Below are 20,268 nucleotides of genomic sequence, written 5' to 3' on the forward strand. Positions count from 1 at the left end.
AACAGAGGTCATGTTCGTGGCACCATGTTCTCAAAGCAGGAGCGTGTTTTGAGGCACTGAACTGTGGTGCTTGGTGGACAAGGTTGAACTGAGAACTGGGTGGAGAATTGAGATGAAGCAGATCATCATCTTCACAGGCAAGATGAAATCCCACATCTCTGCTGACAAAGCCACCAGGAATTGCCAAGCAGCCAGACAGTACTTGGAGAAACACTCCCTGAAACTATTTCAGTCGCAATCCAGGACTATATTTAAACAACTTGCAGTATCTGCAGATAAATCATGAGGAAATGGTAAAATATCTACCTGGCTTATGCTTGATATTTGCTTTAGAGCCACACTTCGAGGACACTTTGGAAAGGTCAACTTTCTTGTTCTGGATCTGCACCTGAAGAGGCAAAAAGAAACAACTCAACACAAAGAAACACTCCCTGCGAGTCTGGAGGCCCATGGGCCACCTCAAGCATCAGGTCACACTTCATGAACCCGCACCCCTTCCCTCCTGCATTGTTTTCTCCCATGGGTTTCCCAGCCAGGAACGGTTAATGTGAGCAGAGAGCAACTGAGACCAGATAAACCTAACGGATGGACAGTAACCAGGGACGGGAGTCTCGAGCTCATGGTGCCTTCATGGAACGCAAAAGCACTTGGGAGAGCGACCAAAAAAAAGCCAATCCCATCGCCATGCTCCCCAGACTGCTTCTGCCCAGCGCTGGCTCTGCCTCTGAAGACACGGGCAGCTCCAGTCACCAGGGCAGATGTCACTCATGGTTCTACTCAGCCACTCTCCTGGTGTAGGGCCAGAGACACGCCACCAGCTCCAACTTTTTCCTTCTACCACCTTCAACGCTCAGACTGACCCACATCTAACCACCAGGCTTTGTCTGCAGCCTCCTCACAACGGTCTTTCCTCCCTGCTGAGAACACGACACCAGGAGGGATCATCGTGCCCAGATGGAACAAACTGCTCCAAGAAGCTATTTCCTTCCCACTATTATCTCCTTTAACCTCGTTCTACCAGTGACTTGATGCTGGCACAGAAAGCCTTCAATGAAAAAAGTGTTTGGTGATGTAATCATGAGATATTCATGACTCACTCAGTGACCTTCTTCCAAGTCAATGAGCCAAATATTCTACCACGGTGCTTGTGGACAGCAGTCTGAGCTTGGGGAGAAGTGCCTTCTCTGGGGTAGGACAAAAGTGGAGTCAAAATGTCACAGGTTTTGTGCCTTTTTGCTCAAAAAATATTTCTCCTGCACCAAGCATGTTGTACAGAGCCCCATTCCTGACACCTTTAAAACTCCTCCTGCAGCTCCAGCTGGATGAAAAACTCCTCTATTGCAGAATGAACTTCTTGTCTGACTACTTGGAGATCTTTCATTTCATACAAACACGGGATAATTTATACCAGAAGGAACTTCTGGTTCTCTGTTCTAACTCCTAAGTTGACATTAGACTTTTCCATGGGAAAATGCACCATTTATTTTAAAATAATGTTTGTTATCAGCTAGGGTAGCCACAACCAGTTATGACTCCTCATGACTTCACCTGGAGATCCAAACAATTATACCTAAATGGAAATGTATTTCTGGTAACATTTCTAACATCAGTTGTTTTGAGTTTGCCATGGGAGACACACTTAAAGGCTTGGGCTTGCATTTATAGAGCCAAATCCTCAGACTCTGGTGCCAGAAATAAACTTTAGATCTGAAAGCTTGATGCTGAGGCTCAGATGGGAAGTGTGATCCTCATCCCCTTTAAGATTTTCTGTCTCTGCCCACTGCCCAATCCATCTAAGCAGGTCAAGCAAAAGGGCAGAGAAACATCCGTACACTCACAGAATCACAAAATCAATGAGGTTGGAAGAGCCCTCGGGGATCATCGAGTCCAACCATTGCCCTGACACCACCATGGCAACTAGACCAGGGCACTAAGTGCCATGGCCAGGCTTTTCTTAAACCCCTACAGAGATGGTGACTCCACCACCTCCCTGGGCAGCCCCTTCCAATGGCTAATGACCCTTGCTGAGAAAAAAAAAATCACCTTGTTTGTTACATCTTCAACAACACGTCCACTACCTGCACCTTGTAACATCGACCTCTTTACTGTTCTTTCTTTAAAAAGAGAGGGGGGGAAAGACTAAAGCACAACATGAGTAGGTATTGTAGAAATTTTCACATAATTGTTGTAGAAGTTCTCATGAATTAAGCAAATAAGAATCAACAGAGATGGAATAGAATTAAGAATGGAATAATTAATATAAAGTCTATCTGAATAAACATGGGTGGGCTTTCACAATCCACGAATATTGTTCTTAAAGCTCCTTTGTATAATCCTGACCTATGACTGAACCAATCATCAGTCAAAGCTTAATGAGTAGCTAAGCAGGAGTAGGCCTAGAAGTATTAATTTCTGATGATTCTAGTAAAAAGGATGTCTGGTTAACCTTTTTCTTACCTTAAAAGAATACTTAGAAATAAGAATTAATAGAAATAAGGTTCTAAATAGACTTTAGCTATTTTAGGTTAATACTTAGGAGATGCTGGCAGTGGAAACCAGACTCTGGTCAACCCGGATCAAGACGGGACGCTGATCACAGCAAGAACATTAAGGATGAGTTGTTGATCCAAGCCAAATTGGAACCAGAAGATAAAGATCAGCTGACCAATGGAGAAGAATGGACTTTTGTGGATTCTTGACAAATGAAGAAAGAGGAATGGAAATAGTTAGTGGAATTTTAACAGAAGCTTGTGAGAAGTTTGTGATGTAACTACTTAGTAGTTTCTATATAAACTGATAGTGAATTTGAGTCAGGCACCATGGTGGTGGTGGTCCAACTCTGAGCTGCTTCAATAAAGAATCAGCAAACCCAGAGACCCAGACTCTGCCAATTCTCTTTAACAGTAGGAACAATATCTACTGCTTCTGAACATGTCTTCTTGGGTACCTTGGAGGGGAGAAGAAGTTATCTCTTTGTAGAGAAGGCAAAATGGGTACCCAAAGGGAGTGTACCAGCTAGGAACCACCTCACTTCGGTGGGATGTCCATCACTTCTACCAGAGCGACCCTACTGATGAATCGTAATTTGCTACTAACCACAGCTCTCGTCCACAAGATTTTGGACATTAGGAAGCATTTCTTCTCAGCAGGGGTCATTAGCCATTGGAAGGGGCTGCCCAGGGAGGTGGTGGAGTCACCATCTCTGGAGGGGTTTAAGCAAAGACTGGACATAGCACTTAGTGCCATGGTCTAGTTGCCATGGTGGTGTCAGGGCAATGGTTGGACTCGATGAGCCCAGAGGGCTCTTCCAACCTCATTGATTCTGTGGGTTTGGGGGCGTTGGATGGCTGGGAACAACTGCCTGAGGCTGGTTTGGGGACATTTGGAACTTGGGAATAATAAGCACTTTATTCTCTATTCTCAAAGCAAAAAGCTGAAGTAGTTGAGCAAGGAGAAAAAGTGCAGTAGCAAAAGGAGAGTGTGGAAGAAGAGAAAAAAAGCAGGCACACACGTGTCCCATAGAGTTGGGAATGTCCCCAGGACAGGACGGTGAAGAGGAAAGGACAGGTTTGGTGATTCATTAGAAGAAAGAATAGTTCACTAATGTAGTTAATCAAGCACGAAAAATATCCCCCACATTTAAATCATAGTTTTGTTGGCCTTAAAAAAAGGAAGAGCATGTGTGAGACTCATTGTCCAAGTAGACTCGTTGTCTATACAAGGTAGGAGTGGCAAAATTCAAGTGGTGTGTAAAATACAACTCCTTTGAGGGCACAAACAGCTAAGTTACAACAGCTGCTCTTCAACAGCACAGCCAAAGGGGCTTCTGCCACGAAACACTGATTACGTACAGTCTGTTCCAAACCTGGGTGACAAAACCGGATGAAATAGTAGGAACAGAAATGTGCACGGCTAAAAAAATCTGAGGGCACCTCATTGACACGATGGTCTCAACATGAGTTTTTCTTTCTGTGGTGCAGAGAATTCTCCTGCCTGAGTGTTTCTACGCGAAGCTCCGTACACACATGTATGCACTGCTATAAACACCGAGTAAGGCCCAGAAATATCACATCAGAATGGCAAATCCCACCAGTGGTGAGAGCCCACAACTGGAAGGCCGTGGGGCAGCAGAGACACGCGTCCAGTGACTCTCTCTCTTCTATGACTCGCACCAGTCAGGTCATAGAATCACAGACTGGTTTGGGTTGGAAGGGACCTCTAAAGCCCATCCAGTCCCACCCCCCTGCCACGGGCAGGGACACCTTCCACCAGACCAGGTTGCTCCAAGCCCCATCCAACCTGGCCTTGAACACTGCCAGGGAGGGGGCAGCCACAGCTGCTCTGGGCAACCTGGGCCAGGCTCTCACCACCCTCACAGCAAACAATTTCTTCCTCACATCTCATCTCAATCTCCTCTCTGTCACTTTAAAACCGTTCCCCCTCGTCCTGTCACTCCATGCCCTTGTCAAAAGCCCCTCTCCAGCTTTCCTGTAGCCCCTTCAGGCACTGGAGGGTGCTAGAAGGTCTCCCTGGAGCCTTCTCTTCTCCAGGCTGAACAGCCCCAGCTCTCCCAGCCTGTCTCCAGAGCAGAGGGGCTCCAGCCCTCGGAGCATCTCCGTGGCCTCCTCTGGACTCGCTCCAACAGCTCCGTGTCCTTCTGTGGGGCCCCAGAGCTGGACGCAGCACTGCAGGGGGGTCTCCCGAGAGCGGGGCAGAGGGGCAGAATCCCCTCCCTCGCCCTGCTGGCCACGCTGCTGGGGATGCAGCCCAGGACACGGTTGGCTTTGGGCTGCGAGTACACGTTGCCGGCTCATGGTGAGCTTCTCCTCACCCATCACCCCTGTCCTGTGCAGCATTTGTACCTGCTGACCCAGCCGTCGAACAGAACACACTGACCATACAGCAACAGTAAGTCTGGCCCCGGAAATTGCATATTTGCACCTCGAACACTCCCCAAAGCAAAGACACGAGGAGCTTCAGCGCTGCTGGCTCTCGGGCACTGGGCACGGAGATGCCATAGCTGGACATGGCTCCTCAGGAACCTGCCATAGCTCAACACCAACGGAAAAAACTCCCTTGTGCTTAAGTACGTCAGTGTCTTTTTGAAACCATCCAACCTCTGTATTTCTGCAACCCATCCCTAGTGCAACCAGCCCAGCAGAGATTTAAGGTAGGACAGTTCTGCCCACCAGGAAACCAGCCTGCCCAACTACAGTGATGTTTTCAAAAGCTTGAGTATCTAGACAGTGACTTGGGTGTTTTGGCAGACCCTTTCAGGATGTAATACCCCAAACCAAGCACGCAGACATCACAAGATTAGCCTTCTATTTTAATAAGCTCAACTCTGCTGCCAGAGAGACCAGCAGCCTTTAAATTTAGAAATTAATCACAGCTCAAAGATTAAGCCCCCAGAGTCTTTTCCTCCTCCTGTTTCGAAGTCTCCCTTCCTGTGAAACAAGAAGTGCAATTAATCTGACTCAGGCTTGCTCTGTCAGGCACTTCTAGGCCACAATTCATTTATCTAAAAAAATCAGCCATCTAAAATAGGTCAGAGGACTGAGGAGGTGCCTCCATTGACTGCAGAGAGAATCCACGGTGAGCTACCTCCTGGGGTCACCGACGCGCACATCCTACATTTGGCCATGAACAGCACAGAAACCGTGCGAGAAATAGGTCAGGTGTATTTCACAGAATCCCAGCCTGGTTAAGGGTTGGAAGGGACCTCTGGAGATCATCCAGCCCAAGCCCTGCCCAAGCAGGGTCACCCACAGCACGTTGCACAGGGTCGTGTCCAGGTGGTTTGAATATCTCCAGAGAAGGAGACTCCCCCCCTCCCTGGGCAGCCTGTGCCAGGGCTCTGGCACCCTCACACCAAAGAAGTTCCTCCTCATATTCAGATGGAACTTCCCATGTTTCAGTTTGTGCCCGTTGCCCCTTGTCCTGTCGCTGGGCACCACTGAGAAGAGTCTGGCCCCATCCTCTTGACACCCCCCTGAGGTATCTGTGAGCATTGATAAGATCCCCCCTCAGTCTGCTCTTCTCCAGCTGAACAGCCCCAGCTCCCTCAGCCTCTCCTCGCAGCAGAGATGCTCCAGCCCTCTGACCATCTCCATACCCTCCGCTGGACTCTCTCCAGTAGCTCCTTGTCTGTCTTGAACTGGGGGGCCCAGAACTGCACACAGTTACTCCAGGTGTGGCCTCACCAGGGCTGTGTAGAGGGGCAGGAGAACCTCCCTTGACCTACTGCCCACACTCTTCCTCATGCACCCCAGAACACCACTGGCCTTCCTGGCCCCAAGGGCACATTGTTGGCTCATGGGGAACGTGTTGTCCCCCAGAACTCCCAGGTCCTTCTCTGCAGAGCTGCTCTCCAGTAGATCAGCCCCCAACCTGTACTGGTGCGTGGGGTTATTCCTCCCCAGGTGCAGGACCCTACACTTGCCTTTGTTTGGTAGTAGAGTGAAACAAAATTTGTAGTACTGTGAAACAAAACACACACAATCAACATAGCATCCCATGGGGGCAAAAAAAAATAAAATTCTCCAGCCTACGTTATTTCCAGAAGCCTGAAACTCTGCCACACCTTCTGCCTGAAACAGCGTTTGTGAGACTGACACGTAAAAACATAGTATGAGAGAAGGAGTTAGTAGAAAGACAGCTTGCCCAGAGCCCATACTTACATTCCCACCTCCAGGGACATGCTTAATATTGTCCTTGGAACCACACTTGGACTGAACATGGCTGTAGTTCGCTTTTTTGGAGACTATCTGGACCTGGAATGTTACAGAATGGAAAACAACACAAGGGAAGAGGACTGGTTAGAGTTGTCATACGGCAGGCTGGAGCGGACGCTCCACCACGGCGGCTAAACGAGGAGTCGTGTTAAACTCAACCCAACTTTAGTTATTAGGTGTGAAAGCAACTGAGGAGGAGAGTGAGGGAAAAAGTGAACGAAACAAGAGGCTGCGTGGACAGAGTTAGTGCGAGAGCGTAAGCGCTGCTGTGAGGATCGCTTCTCCATACGCCCTACGGGTGAGCATCGCCTGCCCCAAGGGCCGGGGCTCGTCTACATCCCCCGGGGACCTGCTGGGAGCTCGCTGGTGAGAGCTGCCCCGGAGCAGGGAGAGCCAGCTCAGCTGCCTCCTGCCGCCGCGGAGCCAAGCCACGGGGCCACCGCTTCCCACAACGCTACAACTGCTCGGGGGCTGCACCTTCCTTCCATCTGTCTGGGTTGGCCCCAGCCTTGGGTAACGTCTTCCAACGCCTGCTCTGAGAAAAAATTCTGCTGATAAAGGTTGTCAAACCTTCAGTTAAATTTTATCAGATGAGTTCTATGTTAATTAACTCGTTTCTCCTTTAAACTAAAATGACTTGGGCTTTTTCAAAGCACAAAGCGAGTAAGCTATGTGAGCTCTTACTCACACAGGTAGGAACCGAGTTAGAGGAACAAGCCCGTGTTTACAAAAGGTTAGTTACGACACGTGTTTAGTCTGGGAGTTATTTAACACAGCACAAAACGTGGCAGAAGCTGTATCTAGAGCACTTTCTAGAAAGAGGTGATAAATTCGAAGCACAAAAGGAATCACCGGAACATTCTCCCTTGAGCAGGTTTCCACAAGCTCCTCAGCCAGCTCAGAAAGGCTGGATTCAGCGCAACAGCGGCTCTGAAAACGTACTCGTGCCGTGGTATCGTAACGGTTTTCTGCCTTCTCTAGAGGTACAAATCCCACCCACTCATTGACAGGCTCTGCCTGATAAAATCTGAATTAAACCAGCACTGCGGGTGCTCCAAATGTGCTTGTGCTGGAACACCACGTCACGACAGCTCCAGAGGAACCCATCACGTGGTGACCACCTCACATGGGAGTTAAAGACACAACTGGGTCAGGAGTATCGCGGGGAAGATGTGAAATCCTTAATATTCTGCAAGCACTGAACTAAAGCTCCTTCCTCCTAGTCACGAACTAGTGCTGTGTATGAAGAACTGGTCTTAAGGGAAACCTCCAACCCAAAGTTAGGCTTGTCTACCTGAAAGTGAAACTAGAGGACTCTGAAAACACGGACACTTACAGCAGGCATGGAAAAGATACCTACAACAGTGATGTCGGGACGTGTTTAACTGAGAACATCCCAGAGAGAATCGGAAAAGTGTCTGTGCAAGGGACAGTGACACTGAGAGGAGGAAGCAGAAGAGCTGAAGAGAAGGTGACTCAAAATGGAAATGTTTTCCTTCATCTCCCACAGAGAAAAGTCTGAAATAAACTCACTTTCCCATTGGGCTGTTTTGGGGCACCCTCTTTTGATACGGTTGTTTTAGTAGGAGCCATTTTAGAGACCGCATTGGGTTCAGACTTTCGTGCAGCAGCGGGTGATTCTGGTTTTTTCTCTATTTTCCCCTAGATGGAGACAAATGGATGATTTCAACCAGCAAAAGCAGCAGTGTGGGCAGGAGAGGACGGGAACACAAGCTACCCAGATAAACTCAGCGGCACAGATGACCCAGGAGAACTTCCCACATGCTGTATTTCCCAGGCAAGGTATAATCTCATGCCCAGGAGCAATAAAACTAAGGGGGTGGAGGGGACACAACGTCATTCATGGAACAGGCACCCCGGGGTCATAAAGCAATAATTAAGTTCTCCATTTCTCAAAAAGCTCGTAGATGCCCTTCATCGGGGCATCCCATCATCTCCCCAAGGGTCATGTTGGCAGCTCTCCAGGTGACCCCAGCACATTATACTCTGCCAAACAATTAAACCCAACCTTTTAGTAGCCCAACCACCTCCTTCACATGGAGATATCAGAGGCAAACCCATCCACTGGCTGATTTTCTTTGCCTTCGAGCTCCAAGATCTCTGCTGGATACACATACACTGTGCTTCCAGTTCTGGTTTTGCACCCACACACTGATTGAAATCAGGCTTTGGGATCAACAGCTCATTTTTTTTTTAATGCAGGTGGGCCTAGCTAATCCAGTGAAGCAGAAAACTGAGTGAAAATGTACAGGTTTTTAGAAAAAAAAATCAGCAACTACCTGAGAACACTCATTCTTCTGCTGCTCTAGATCCAGATACGTGCAGCAGAACCTGCATTTTTGGGGGGTGAGCATCAACCCTATATTTCACTAACCTACCAGCAACAGTAAACAAAATACACCCCAGCACTCCTAAGGCATTCTCGTACTCTAAAAACATCTCAGTGTAAATAAGACTATGAAAAAGACTTTTTTCTTCAAAAGGACAATCGTTAGGATTGAACACCTCTATGGAAATATTTAGCAAATAAAGTTCAATACCATTAAATGTAAAAATAAACCCCCTTAAACGAACACAATAACACTGTAAGCTAAAAAGCTCCGCAACCCTCCGAAGCCTGGCACAGTTTCAGGTACCAGAACCCTCTCAGGTGTTATTTTGGGCAGATGGCAGAAGGCTTTCTGACCTTCTGCTTGGTCTCAAGGTACAATATACACCGTAGGAAAGGGTCACCCTCCTCCTTGCTTCAAAGTTTTTCAGCACACTTGGTTTGCCACTCACAGAAACTCTGTTTTGGGGAGTGGAAGTTTCTGTCCTCTCCACCTCGAAGCTCTGAGGACTGTACTACGACACTGTACAACTAAGATACTCAACGCTGAAGAATAAATCCACGCTCTATCGATGCTCTCTGTGACAGGCAGCACCACAGCCCGAGAACGCCCTTGACTTTGATGTGCCTGAGAGGAGATCAAGGCTCCCAGCGTGAAACGTGCTCTCTTGGCACCAGATCAAAGTTCTGTGCCGAGTTATTCATGACTGCAGACCTGCAGCCAAGATAAGTGGGCAAATTTGTTCCACTTTGTGGGAATTAAAGCTCTCTTCAGGCAAGCTGCTAACGCGTTTGGTCAGGCAAAGATGGGTGTATCTGTTGTACAATATCCAATAAAGGTTTTATGATTGTGCATATCCACAAATTATTTGAACCCTCAGAAGAAGGCTCCAGGTGTATCCCTAAACATTTATCATTTACACGGTAGATATTCACAGTGAAAGTGTAATTTAAGCCCGTTACTGATTGAGAGCCTCGAGTTATCTCTAGATATGTGCTTTTCCCTACAGCTCATCCAACACTACCCTCTTCTTGAGGCCACCATTGCTTCTCCAAAGAGATATTGGATATGTCGACCCATTTCATTTCAGCTTTAGGCCTGACAAGTTGAACAGTCCCCACTCTTAGACCTGGGCAAGGTGCTGCAGAACTTGCTCCTGAATCCACATTTCCCCCATCGTAGTGTGTTCTTCCACCTTCTGTGCCACTCAGCAGACAAATCCTCTATTCAAAGGCAAAGTTTTGGAACGCAGACAAGGTTTTGAGTTTTCAATACCAACTGGTTTCAGGACACACGACAGCAAAACAGAACCACAGGGTTTTGAATTCCTGTACATATGCCAGTGAACACCACGAAGGCTCTGAAGGTGGATTCCTCCTGTACACTATCACTGCCTTGTTAATGCCTTGTGCACAACCCCAGAACCCAAAGAGGAGCTCAGCAGAGCTTAAACGAGAGGAGCAGTGAGGACACAGCCACCAAAATTAGCAAAGAGCACCCCTAATGCTTTAAGAGCTACTGTTCCAAAGCGCATATTGGTATCAAGTCTGAAGGAACTTACCTTTCCTCCACCAGGCTGATGCTTAATATTATCTGTGGATCCAATTTTGGAACGTACATTTTTCAGATCCGGAGCAGAAACGCTGCTGGTCGGGCGAGGTGGCTTGGAAACAGTGCTGGGTTTAGTGGGAGCCTTGGCGGTTGGTTTTTTAGCATCCACTGTTGCGGTTGAGGTCGGGGTGGGTTTGGTTGCGGCAGGCTTGGTTTTGGGACGACCGGTGGCTACTCCAGGTAAAGTCGGGGTGCTGGTGGTGGAAGGAGTGGTGGCACTGCTTTTCACTGCATTTCCAGTAGCACTCTTAGGGCGGCTCAAGTCTGCTACAATTAGCACAGCGATGGAGGGAAGGGGGAAAAAGATGGGTCAGAGGCCTTTCACACAGACTTCCTCCGAGCCCTAAAGAGGGACCGCGGCCTGCTGAACAAACACAGCCCTGACCAAGGATTTACTTTAGGTGGAAACTGAACAAAGTTACCTGATGGTGACTTTGCAGAGGTCTTCTTGGCATCCACAGGCTTGGCGTCAGTCTTGATAGCTGCCCAACACAAAACGCACCAGTCAGTATTTCAGAGCGGGACGCAGTGGGCACCGACGAGAAGCACTGGGACCCTGGCACAGCTTCCCCCGGGGGTCCGGGGCTCTCCACAGCTCCCCACACACCCATGGTCCTCTTTACCCACAGTCCCCGTTTCTAACACGCTGCTTGACATAAAGCATCTCAAGAATTAAGCGCTCCGCTGGAACACCTGGCTGAGGTGGCCCTTGTTGGAACAGCAAAACTCTCCCAGCAGAAGGAGCAACTCACCATTCGGTGATGCAACACACCTGGGGTACGGTTTGCATTTGGTTTTTTCTTAAAATAACTTTCTCAATCTGACAGCGCTCACTAACATTATTTTAATCCCGTCCCAATTTCATTTCTTAAAAAAAAAACCAAAACCACCACCAAAAAAACCCACCCAAAGCTCCTTTCTTTACTAAACAGCAAAATCAAACCCACATTTGTCCATCTATAACCTTGGTATTGTTGCTACATCAGTTCTAACCAATGCCAATTTTCTTGCCCAGAAGTTATTGCACGTATTTTGGTCCCTGTTATAATTGTATAAAACCAAAAATCAATCACTAAACTGGACTACGCCTGTGGGCAACCACCAACGATCCTGACCTGATTACATTCCACATAGGCAGGGGACAGTCTAAACCAGGAACACTTCTCTATTTCTCAAAGCAGAATAAAACCATACATAAAGATCACAGAATCAATGAGGTTGGAAGAGCCCTCTGGGATCATCGAGTCCAACCATTGCCCTGACACCACCATGGCAACTAGACCAGGGCACTAAGTGCCATGTCCAGGCTTTTCTTAAACCCCTCCAGAGATGGTGACTCCACCACCTCCCTGGGCAGCCCCTTCCAATGGCTAATGACCCTTGCTGAGAAGAAATGCTTCCTAATGTCCAACCTGAACCTCCCCTGGCCAAGCCTGAGGCTGTGTCCTCTTGTCCTAGCGCTGGTTGCCTGGGAGAAGAGGCCGACTCCCACTGCGCTACAACCTCCCTTCAGGTAGTTGTAGACTGCACTAAGGTCACCTCTGAGCCTCCTCTTCTCCAGGCTAAACACCCCCAGCTCCCTCAGCCGTTCCTCGCAGGTCAGACCCTCCAGACCCTTCCCCACCTTGGTCGCCCTCCTCTGCACTCGCTCCAACACCTCAACATCTCTCTTGAAGTGCGGGGCCCAGAAAATGACCAAGGAAAAATCACAGACTGAAAAATATAAACAGAACCTTATTTTAAAGAGCTATTTGCTAATGAAATTATTGCTTTTTTATATCCAGTGATTGACAACTTTGGCTAAAACCTGCTTCATTTCAATAGCCAAAGGAAGGCAACATTAAAAACAAATACCAAAAGGAAAAAAATCTAAGTTAGAAATTATGAAAACCCCCATGTTCTAATATTTAATTTCCATTAATAGCCTTAGCTTTTTAGATAAACTCAAGTAGCTGGCAGGGTATTTTATGGGATGCCAACAGAGAAAAGAGCAAACAAAGAGGCAGATAACTACAGGCCAAGTTAGTCTGGATCATTCCATCCACACTTCGCTAAAAGCATTCAATTAAACACCACAGATAAGATACGAGCTAATGAGATGAAACACATTCTGATAATTTAATAAGGCCTAAAGGACAGATACATAATTAATACGAAACACTTCAAAAAAAGTCCTGTCAACCCAACCTAATCTCATTCCTTGAGACCGCAACTTTAATTGGGAAAACTGCATGGACTGAACAGAATTCGGTTTGTATAAAGGCAAGAGGACGAATATGTTACTTTAATACACAAAGAGATGTTATTTCTACTCGTGTGAGTGGGGAGCCAAATGCTGGGACACTTTGGTCTGTGTTATTAGCATGTGATGTTGAAAAGCTGGAGCATCAAAGAGCTACGGGGAAAATGGTCTGTAACAACAGTCCAAGACTTTGATCATTTTTCTGATCAGAAGGACAGAGGAGTGGTCTTGTACAAACATAAAAGTCATTTTATAGGGAGGGGGTAAAACTGGGAATGGAAATTAAATTAAAAAAAAATCAAGCACCACAACGCCCGTGGCTCTCATTTAGTTGAGAAAGTGACTGACATTTAATACCTGAAACCATATAGTTTCAAAGCAAGAGTCTCGTCTTTTGAACCTGAAAAGCACTAGCAGATGCACTTCTGAAATACCATCTTCAGCCAGAAACTTCCTATCCATCTCAACGCTATGTAATGAGAGACTCAACTGTGATCCGAAGAGATCCAGGTCTCCATCACCTGCACCTACGGACCCACCTAGCCTGAACCGTTAGCGTTTGGCCCGTTGTGGTTCCCCTTCAGGCCCCACAACACTGCTCCTCCTCTGTCCCACCCTCGCTTTCTCCTCTTCCAAAGCAGAACTCCCTCCTTTTACTGGGCATTTCCAGCTCCAGACGAAGCAGCTTGCACTCCCGATGGAGTTTCTCCAGCTGACCTCACCTCCCCCTCGCCCACCCAGCTCTCCCTGTTCTCTGGCAACGTCCCACCGCCCGCGCTGGTGCGGAAGCCTCTTCCCTCTGGACATCTTGTCGTTGGGAACAACCTTCCTGCATCGCTGCCTCCATCTCTTTTCAAATGTCATCAGAAAACGCTTCTTTGTTCGTGTCTCAATTTTGGAAGGAGAAATTAACTGAACTCATTAAAACATATTAAACACTCTGGGCTACAGTTTGCATAAAAGACCACGCAAAATGAGTGTTACAAGGGTGGCCACAGGATCAGTTAAGATACGTGGCTCTTGGGAAGCGCAACACTTCCTCTACACAGGATTAATTCTATTATTTTCCCCTGGAGCACAGAGTATGGAATATACATCTAGTCTCATATATTTCAACATAGTTAAAACACTACTGTTCTTTTGGGAAAGACAAGTTACGAATTCATGCTTTGGGACTCGTAGAACAAAGCAACCAACACCTATTATTAGTTTTACACGTTTATTGGGACAGTTTGCCAGTGAGGTTTAGTCATTTGAAAAGACTTGAGAACATTTAACTGTATTTTTATCTGATGTTAAATCTCTCAAGCTCCATTAAAATGAGCGAAAACGGCGTTTTCAAGACACTAATATGCTGCTCATGTTTCATGCTGACTGTGTTAAGCTCATGGGACGTTCCCTTTTTGGCAACAGTAGGAGTGGGATACAGTTTTCTGATCAAGCTGATGGGATTTCAGCTCCAAATTCTTCCTGCACTAGTAAAAAACCTCCACTTCTGTTCACCCTTTTTTGGTTTTCAGCTGTACTAGTTTGAGTCCTCTTCTGGAGATTTGCTTTGCCCAAGTTTGAAATTGGTTTTAGTGTTTATTCTGTTCCTGTGGCAAAACACAGAGGTAATAGCATCCTTTTTCTTAACTCCAGCATGGTCAGTAATTGTGTTAACCCTGAATCACAGAATCACAGAATCAACCAGGTTGGAAGAGGCCTCTGGGATCATCGAGTCCAACCATTGCCCTGACACCACCATGGCAACTAGACCAGGGCACTGAGTGCCATGTCCAGTCTTCTCTTAAACCCCTCCAGAGATGGTGACTCCACCACCTCCCTGGGCAGCCCCTTCCAATGGCTAATGACCCTTGCTGAGAAGAAATGCTTCCTAATGTCCAACCTGAACCTCCCCTGGCCAAGCTTGAGGCTGTGTCCTCTTGTCCTAGCGCTGGTTGCCTGGGAGAAGAGGCCGACTCCCACTGCGCTACAACCTCCCTTCAGGTAGTTGTAGACTGCACTAAGGTCACCTCTGGGCCTCCTCTTCTCCAGGCTAAACACCCCCAGCTCCCTCAGCCGTTCCTCGCAGGTCAGACCCTCCAGACCCTTCCCCACCTTGGTCGCCCTCCTCTGCACTCGCTCCAACACCTCAACATCTCTCTTGAAGTGCGGGGCCCAGAAAATGACCAAGGAAAAATCACAGACTGAAAAATATAAACAGAACCTTATTTTAAAGAGCTATTTGCTAATGAAATTATTGCTTTTTTATATCCAGTGATTGACAACTTTGGCTAAAACCTGCTTCATTTCAATAGCCAAAGGAAGGCAACATTAAAAACAAATACCAAAAGGAAAAAAATCTAAGTTAGAAATTATGAAAACCCCCATGTTCTAATATTTAATTTCCATTAATAGCCTTAGCTTTTTAGATAAACTCAAGTAGCTGGCAGGGTATTTTATGGGATGCCAACAGAGAAAAGAGCAAACAAAGAGGCAGATAACTACAGGCCAAGTTAGTCTGGATCATTCCATCCACACTTCGCTAAAAGCATTCAATTAAACACCACAGATAAGATACGAGCTAATGAGATGAAACACATTCTGATAATTTAATAAGGCCTAAAGGACAGATACATAATTAATACGAAACACTTCAAAAAAAGTCCTGTCAACCCAACCTAATCTCATTCCTTGAGACCGCAACTTTAATTGGGAAAACTGCATGGACTGAACAGAATTCGGTTTGTATAAAGGCAAGAGGACGAATATGTTACTTTAATACACAAAGAGATGTTATTTCTACTCGTGTGAGTGGGGAGCCAAATGCTGGGACACTTTGGTCTGTGTTATTAGCATGTGATGTTGAAAAGTTGGAGCATCAAAGAGCTACTGGGAAAATGGTCTGTAACGACAGTCCAAGACTTTGATCATTTTTCTGATCAGAAGGACAGAGGAGTGGTCTTGTACAAACATAAAAGTAATTTTTATAGGGAGGGGGGGAAACTGGGAATGGAAATTAAATTAAAAAAAAATCAAGCACCACAACGCCCGTGGCTCTCATTTAGTTGAGAAAGTGACTGACCCTTAATACCTGAAACCATATAGTTTCAAAGCAAGAGTCTCGTCTTTTGAACCTGAAAAGCATGAGCAGATGCCCTTTTGAAATACCATCTTCAGCCAGAAACTTCCTATCCATCTCAACGCTATGTAATGAGAGACTCAACTGTGATCCGAAGAGATCCAGGTCTCCATCACCTACACCTACAGACCCACCTAGTCTGAACCGTTAGCGTTTGGCCCGTTGTGGTTCCCCTTCAGGCCCCACAACACTGTTCCTCCTCTGTCCCACCCTCGCTTTCTCCTCTTCCAAAGCAGAACTCCCTCCTTTTGCTGGGCATTTCCAGCTCCAGACGAAGCAGCTTGCACTCCCGATGGAGTTTCTCCAGCTGACCTCACCTCCCCCTCGCCCACCCAGCTCTCCCTGTTCTCTGGCAACGTCCCACCGCCTGCGCTGGTGCGGAAGCCTCTTCCCTCTGGACATCTTGTCGTTGGGAACAACCTTCCTGCATCGCTGCCTCCATCTCTTTTCAAATGTCATCAGAAAACGCTTCTTTGTTCGTGTCTCAATTTTGGAAGGAGAAATTAACTGAACTCATTAAAGCATATTAAACACTCTGGGCTACAGTTTGCATAAAAGACCACGCAAAATGAGTGTTACAAGGGTGGCCACAGGATCAGTTAAGTTACGTGGCTCTTGGGAAGCGCAACACTTCCTCTACACAGGATTAATTCTATTATTTTCCCCTGGAGCACAGAGTATGGAATATACATCTAGTCTCATATATTTCAACATAGTTAAAACACTACTGTTCTTTTGGGAAAGACAAGTTACGAATTCATGCTTTGGGACTCGTAGAACAAAGCAACCAACACCTATTATTAGTTTTACACGTTTATTGGGACAGTTTGCCAGTGAGGTTTAGTCATTTGAAAAGACTTGAGAACATTTAACTGTATTTTTATCTGATGTTAAATCTCTCAAGCTCCATTAAAATGAGCGAAAACGGCGTTTTCAAGACACTAATATGCTGCTCATGTTTCATGCTGACTGTGTTAAGCTCATGGGACGTTCCCTTTTTGGCAACAGTAGGAGTGGGATACAGTTTTCTGATCAAGCTGATGGGATTTCAGCTCCAAATTCTTCCTGCACTAGTAAAAAACCTCCACTTCTGTTCACCCTTTTTTGGTTTTCAGCTGTACTAGTTTGAGTCCTCTTCTGGAGATTTGCTTTGCCCAAGTTTGAAATTGGTTTTAGTGTTTATTCTGTTCCTGTGGCAAAACACAGAGGTAATAGCATCCTTTTTCTTAACTCCAGCATGGTCAGTAATTGTGTTAACCCTGAATCACAGAATCACAGAATCAACCAGGTTGGAAGAGGCCTCTGGGATCATCGAGTCCAACCATTGCCCTGACACCACCATGGCAACTAGACCAGGGCACTGAGTGCCATGTCCAGTCTTCTCTTAAACCCCTCCAGAGATGGTGACTCCACCACCTCCCTGGGCAGCCCCTTCCAATGGCTAATGACCCTTGCTGAGAAGAAATGCTTCCTAATGTCCAACCTGAACCTCCCCTGGCCAAGCTTGAGGCTGTGTCCTCTTGTCCTAGCGCTGGTTGCCTGGGAGAAGAGGCCGACTCCCACTGCGCTCCAACCTCCCTTCAGGTAGTTGTAGACTGCACTAAGGTCACCTCTGAGCCTCCTCTTCTCCAAGCTAAACACCCCCAGCTCCCTCAGCCGTTCCTTGGAGGTCAGACCCTCCAGACCCTTCCCCAGCTTGGTCGCCCTCCTCTGCACTCGCTCCAACACCTCAACATCTCTCTTGAAGTGCGGGGCCCACAACTGGACACAGGATTCAAGGTGCGGCCTCACCAGTGCCCAGTACAGAGGGACGATCCCTTCCCCAGACCGGCTGGCTACACTATTCCTGATAGAGACCAGGATGCCATTGGCCTTCTTGGCCACCTGGGCACACTGCTGGCCCATGTTCAGCCGGCTGCCCATCAGCACCCCCAGGGCTCTTTCTAACCACTCTTCCCCCAGCCTGTAGCGCTGCAGGGGGTTGGTGTGGCCCAAGTGTCAGACCCGGCCCTTGTTCTTGTTGAACCTCACGCCGTTGGTCTCGGCCCATCGATCCAACCTGTCCAGATCCCTCTGCAGACCCTTCCTACCCTCCAGCAGACCGACACTCCCACCCAGCTTGGTGTCATCTGCACATTCACTGAGGGTGCACTCAATCCCTACGTCTAGATCATCTATAAAGACATTGAACAGCACCGGCCCCACAACTGAGCCCTGGGGAACACCGCTAGTGACCGGCCGCCAGTTGGACTTTGCCCCATTCCCCACCACTCTCTGGGCTCGGCCATCCAGCCAGTTTTTAACCCATCGAAGAGTCCACCCATCCAAGCCCCAGGCAGCCAGTTTGTCTAGGAGGATGCTGTGGGAGACAGTGTCTTCTTGTGAACCAAGGGTGCTGCTCAAACAGAACCTTGCAGCTGGTTAGAAAGAGAGGTCTCCTGCAGCAGGACAAGGGCATACTCACACGTCGGCCTCTTCGGCGGCGAAGTAGCAGTATTTTTTGCACCTGCAGCGACTGGCGATGCCGCCGTTGTCCGAGGAGTAGCAGGGGTGCTCCTGACAGTAGTTCTGGGGCTGGTAGATGACGGAGGCTTCGAAAGTGAGGTCCGCTTTTCTGTGCTCTTCGCATCTGCAACCTGAAAACGAACAGGCTACGTTAAAGCGTTTCCCCGACAGGCTCCTCAAAGCGTTTGCCAACAAAAAGCCTGAAATAAATTGAAAATTTTTAAATTCTTCAACACATAAGCTAGGCACCGCTGAAAACGGTATAATGCAGAAGATTAAAAATGTAATTAAGGCATGCAGAAGCGACGGACAATGTTCAGTGCAGGACACAGAGCACAGACGCTGCTGAATATTCGAATTCATCCAGCTCTGTCTCAGCGTTAACGCGTGGAGGACATTTACAGACACAAATGAGGTTTTGATTTCTGAGCAAAATGGAAAACATCAGTCCACTAGCAATCCTTCTGACTGAGGAGGCCATGGAGATGCTCCGAGGGCTGGAGCCCCTCTGCTCTGGAGACAGGCTCAGAGAGCTGGGGCTGTTCAGCCTGGAGAAGAGAAGGCTCCAGGGAGACCTTCTAGCACCTTCCAGTGCCTGAAGGGGCTACAGGAAAGCTGGAGAGGGGCTTTTGACAAGGGCATGGAGTGACAGGACGAGGGGGAACGGTTTTAAACTGACAGAGGGGAGATTGAGATGAGATCTGAGGAAGAAATTGTTTGCTGTGAGGGTGGTGACACCCTGGCCCAGGTTGCCCAGAGAAGCTGTGGCTGCCCCCTCCCTGGCAGTGTTCAAGGCCAGGTTGGATGGGGCTGGGAGCAACCTGGTCTGGTGGAAGGTGTCCCTGTCCATGGCAGGGGGCTGGAACTGGATGGGCTTTAAGGTCCCTTCCCACCCAAACCAGTCTGTGATTCTATGATTCTGGGAGAGATTTCTTTCCTTCACGAGCAGAAATGCCTCCTAAGCTAAGAAGGAGATAAGAATTAGGTGTCCGTGGTTCGTTCCTCACTTGGAAAACTGTTTCTGAAAGCTTCTGAAATCGATTTTAACCTTCTCTTGCAAATTTGAATTCTTCTACTATATAATAGTTAACAGAGGGAAAATTCAAGGGGCATTTCCCATTCTTAACACCATGTGTGGACACCCTACTTCAGCTTTAAGATGCAACGCTAAGAATTGCCCACACATCTTCTCTTACTGGAGAGTTACCAGCCTCCCGTATCTCCTAAGCACGTACGTGTATTATCAATTATCTTTCTCCGTTTTTATAATTGCCACACAGTCAGTGGGAAATACTGAAGTGTTCCAACTGATCTTTTTCTCCCTCAATGTTAATATCAAAGCCCTCCATTCAGCTTTCCCATGCTCTTGTCTGGATTTAGGAGTTGTCCTATGTTTGTGGTGTATCTATATTTTAAAAACCCTCCTCCTTTAGTAACGGGAAGACATAAGGAATTACCTTGTGTACTCATGACAGTTCACAAGGACAGTCATAGAATCACAGAATCCTAGAATGTTGGGGTTTGGAAGGGACCTCTGGAGATCATCGAGTCCAACCCCCCTGCCAGAGCAGGACCAATCTAGGGCAGGTCACACAGGAACGCAGCCAGACGGGGCTTGAAAGTCTCCAGAGAAGGAGACTCCACACCATCTCTGGGGAGCCTGTTCCAGTGCTCTGTCACCCTTACAGCAAAGAAGTTCTT

At 47.5% G+C, this 20,268-nt stretch overlaps 1 protein-coding gene across 8 annotated transcripts in view; it reads right to left on the reverse strand.

Moving 5' to 3' along the window:
* MAP4 (microtubule associated protein 4) overlaps window positions 1-20,268 on the reverse strand; it is a 182,055-nt gene that overhangs the window by 6,500 nt on the left and 155,287 nt on the right. For 5 of the 8 annotated variants that reach the window (XM_068404385.1, XM_068404388.1, XM_068404390.1 and 2 more), the window contains 6 exons: window positions 18,527-18,698; window positions 11,119-11,178; window positions 10,647-10,963; window positions 8,268-8,396; window positions 6,681-6,773; window positions 307-388 (listed from right to left, as the gene is read on the reverse strand). In XM_068404385.1, the coding sequence (XP_068260486.1) occupies window positions 307-388; window positions 6,681-6,773; window positions 8,268-8,396; window positions 10,647-10,963; window positions 11,119-11,178; window positions 18,527-18,698 (853 nt within the window). The remainder of the gene's footprint in view (window positions 1-306; window positions 389-6,680; window positions 6,774-8,267; window positions 8,397-10,646; window positions 10,964-11,118; window positions 11,179-18,526; window positions 18,699-20,268) is intronic. The other 3 variants (XM_068404386.1, XM_068404387.1, XM_068404389.1) reach the window with 3 other exon arrangements.

This window comes from Nyctibius grandis, chromosome 7, assembly GCF_013368605.1.
Source record: "Nyctibius grandis isolate bNycGra1 chromosome 7, bNycGra1.pri, whole genome shotgun sequence".
NCBI classification, from domain to species: domain Eukaryota; kingdom Metazoa; phylum Chordata; class Aves; order Nyctibiiformes; family Nyctibiidae; genus Nyctibius; species Nyctibius grandis.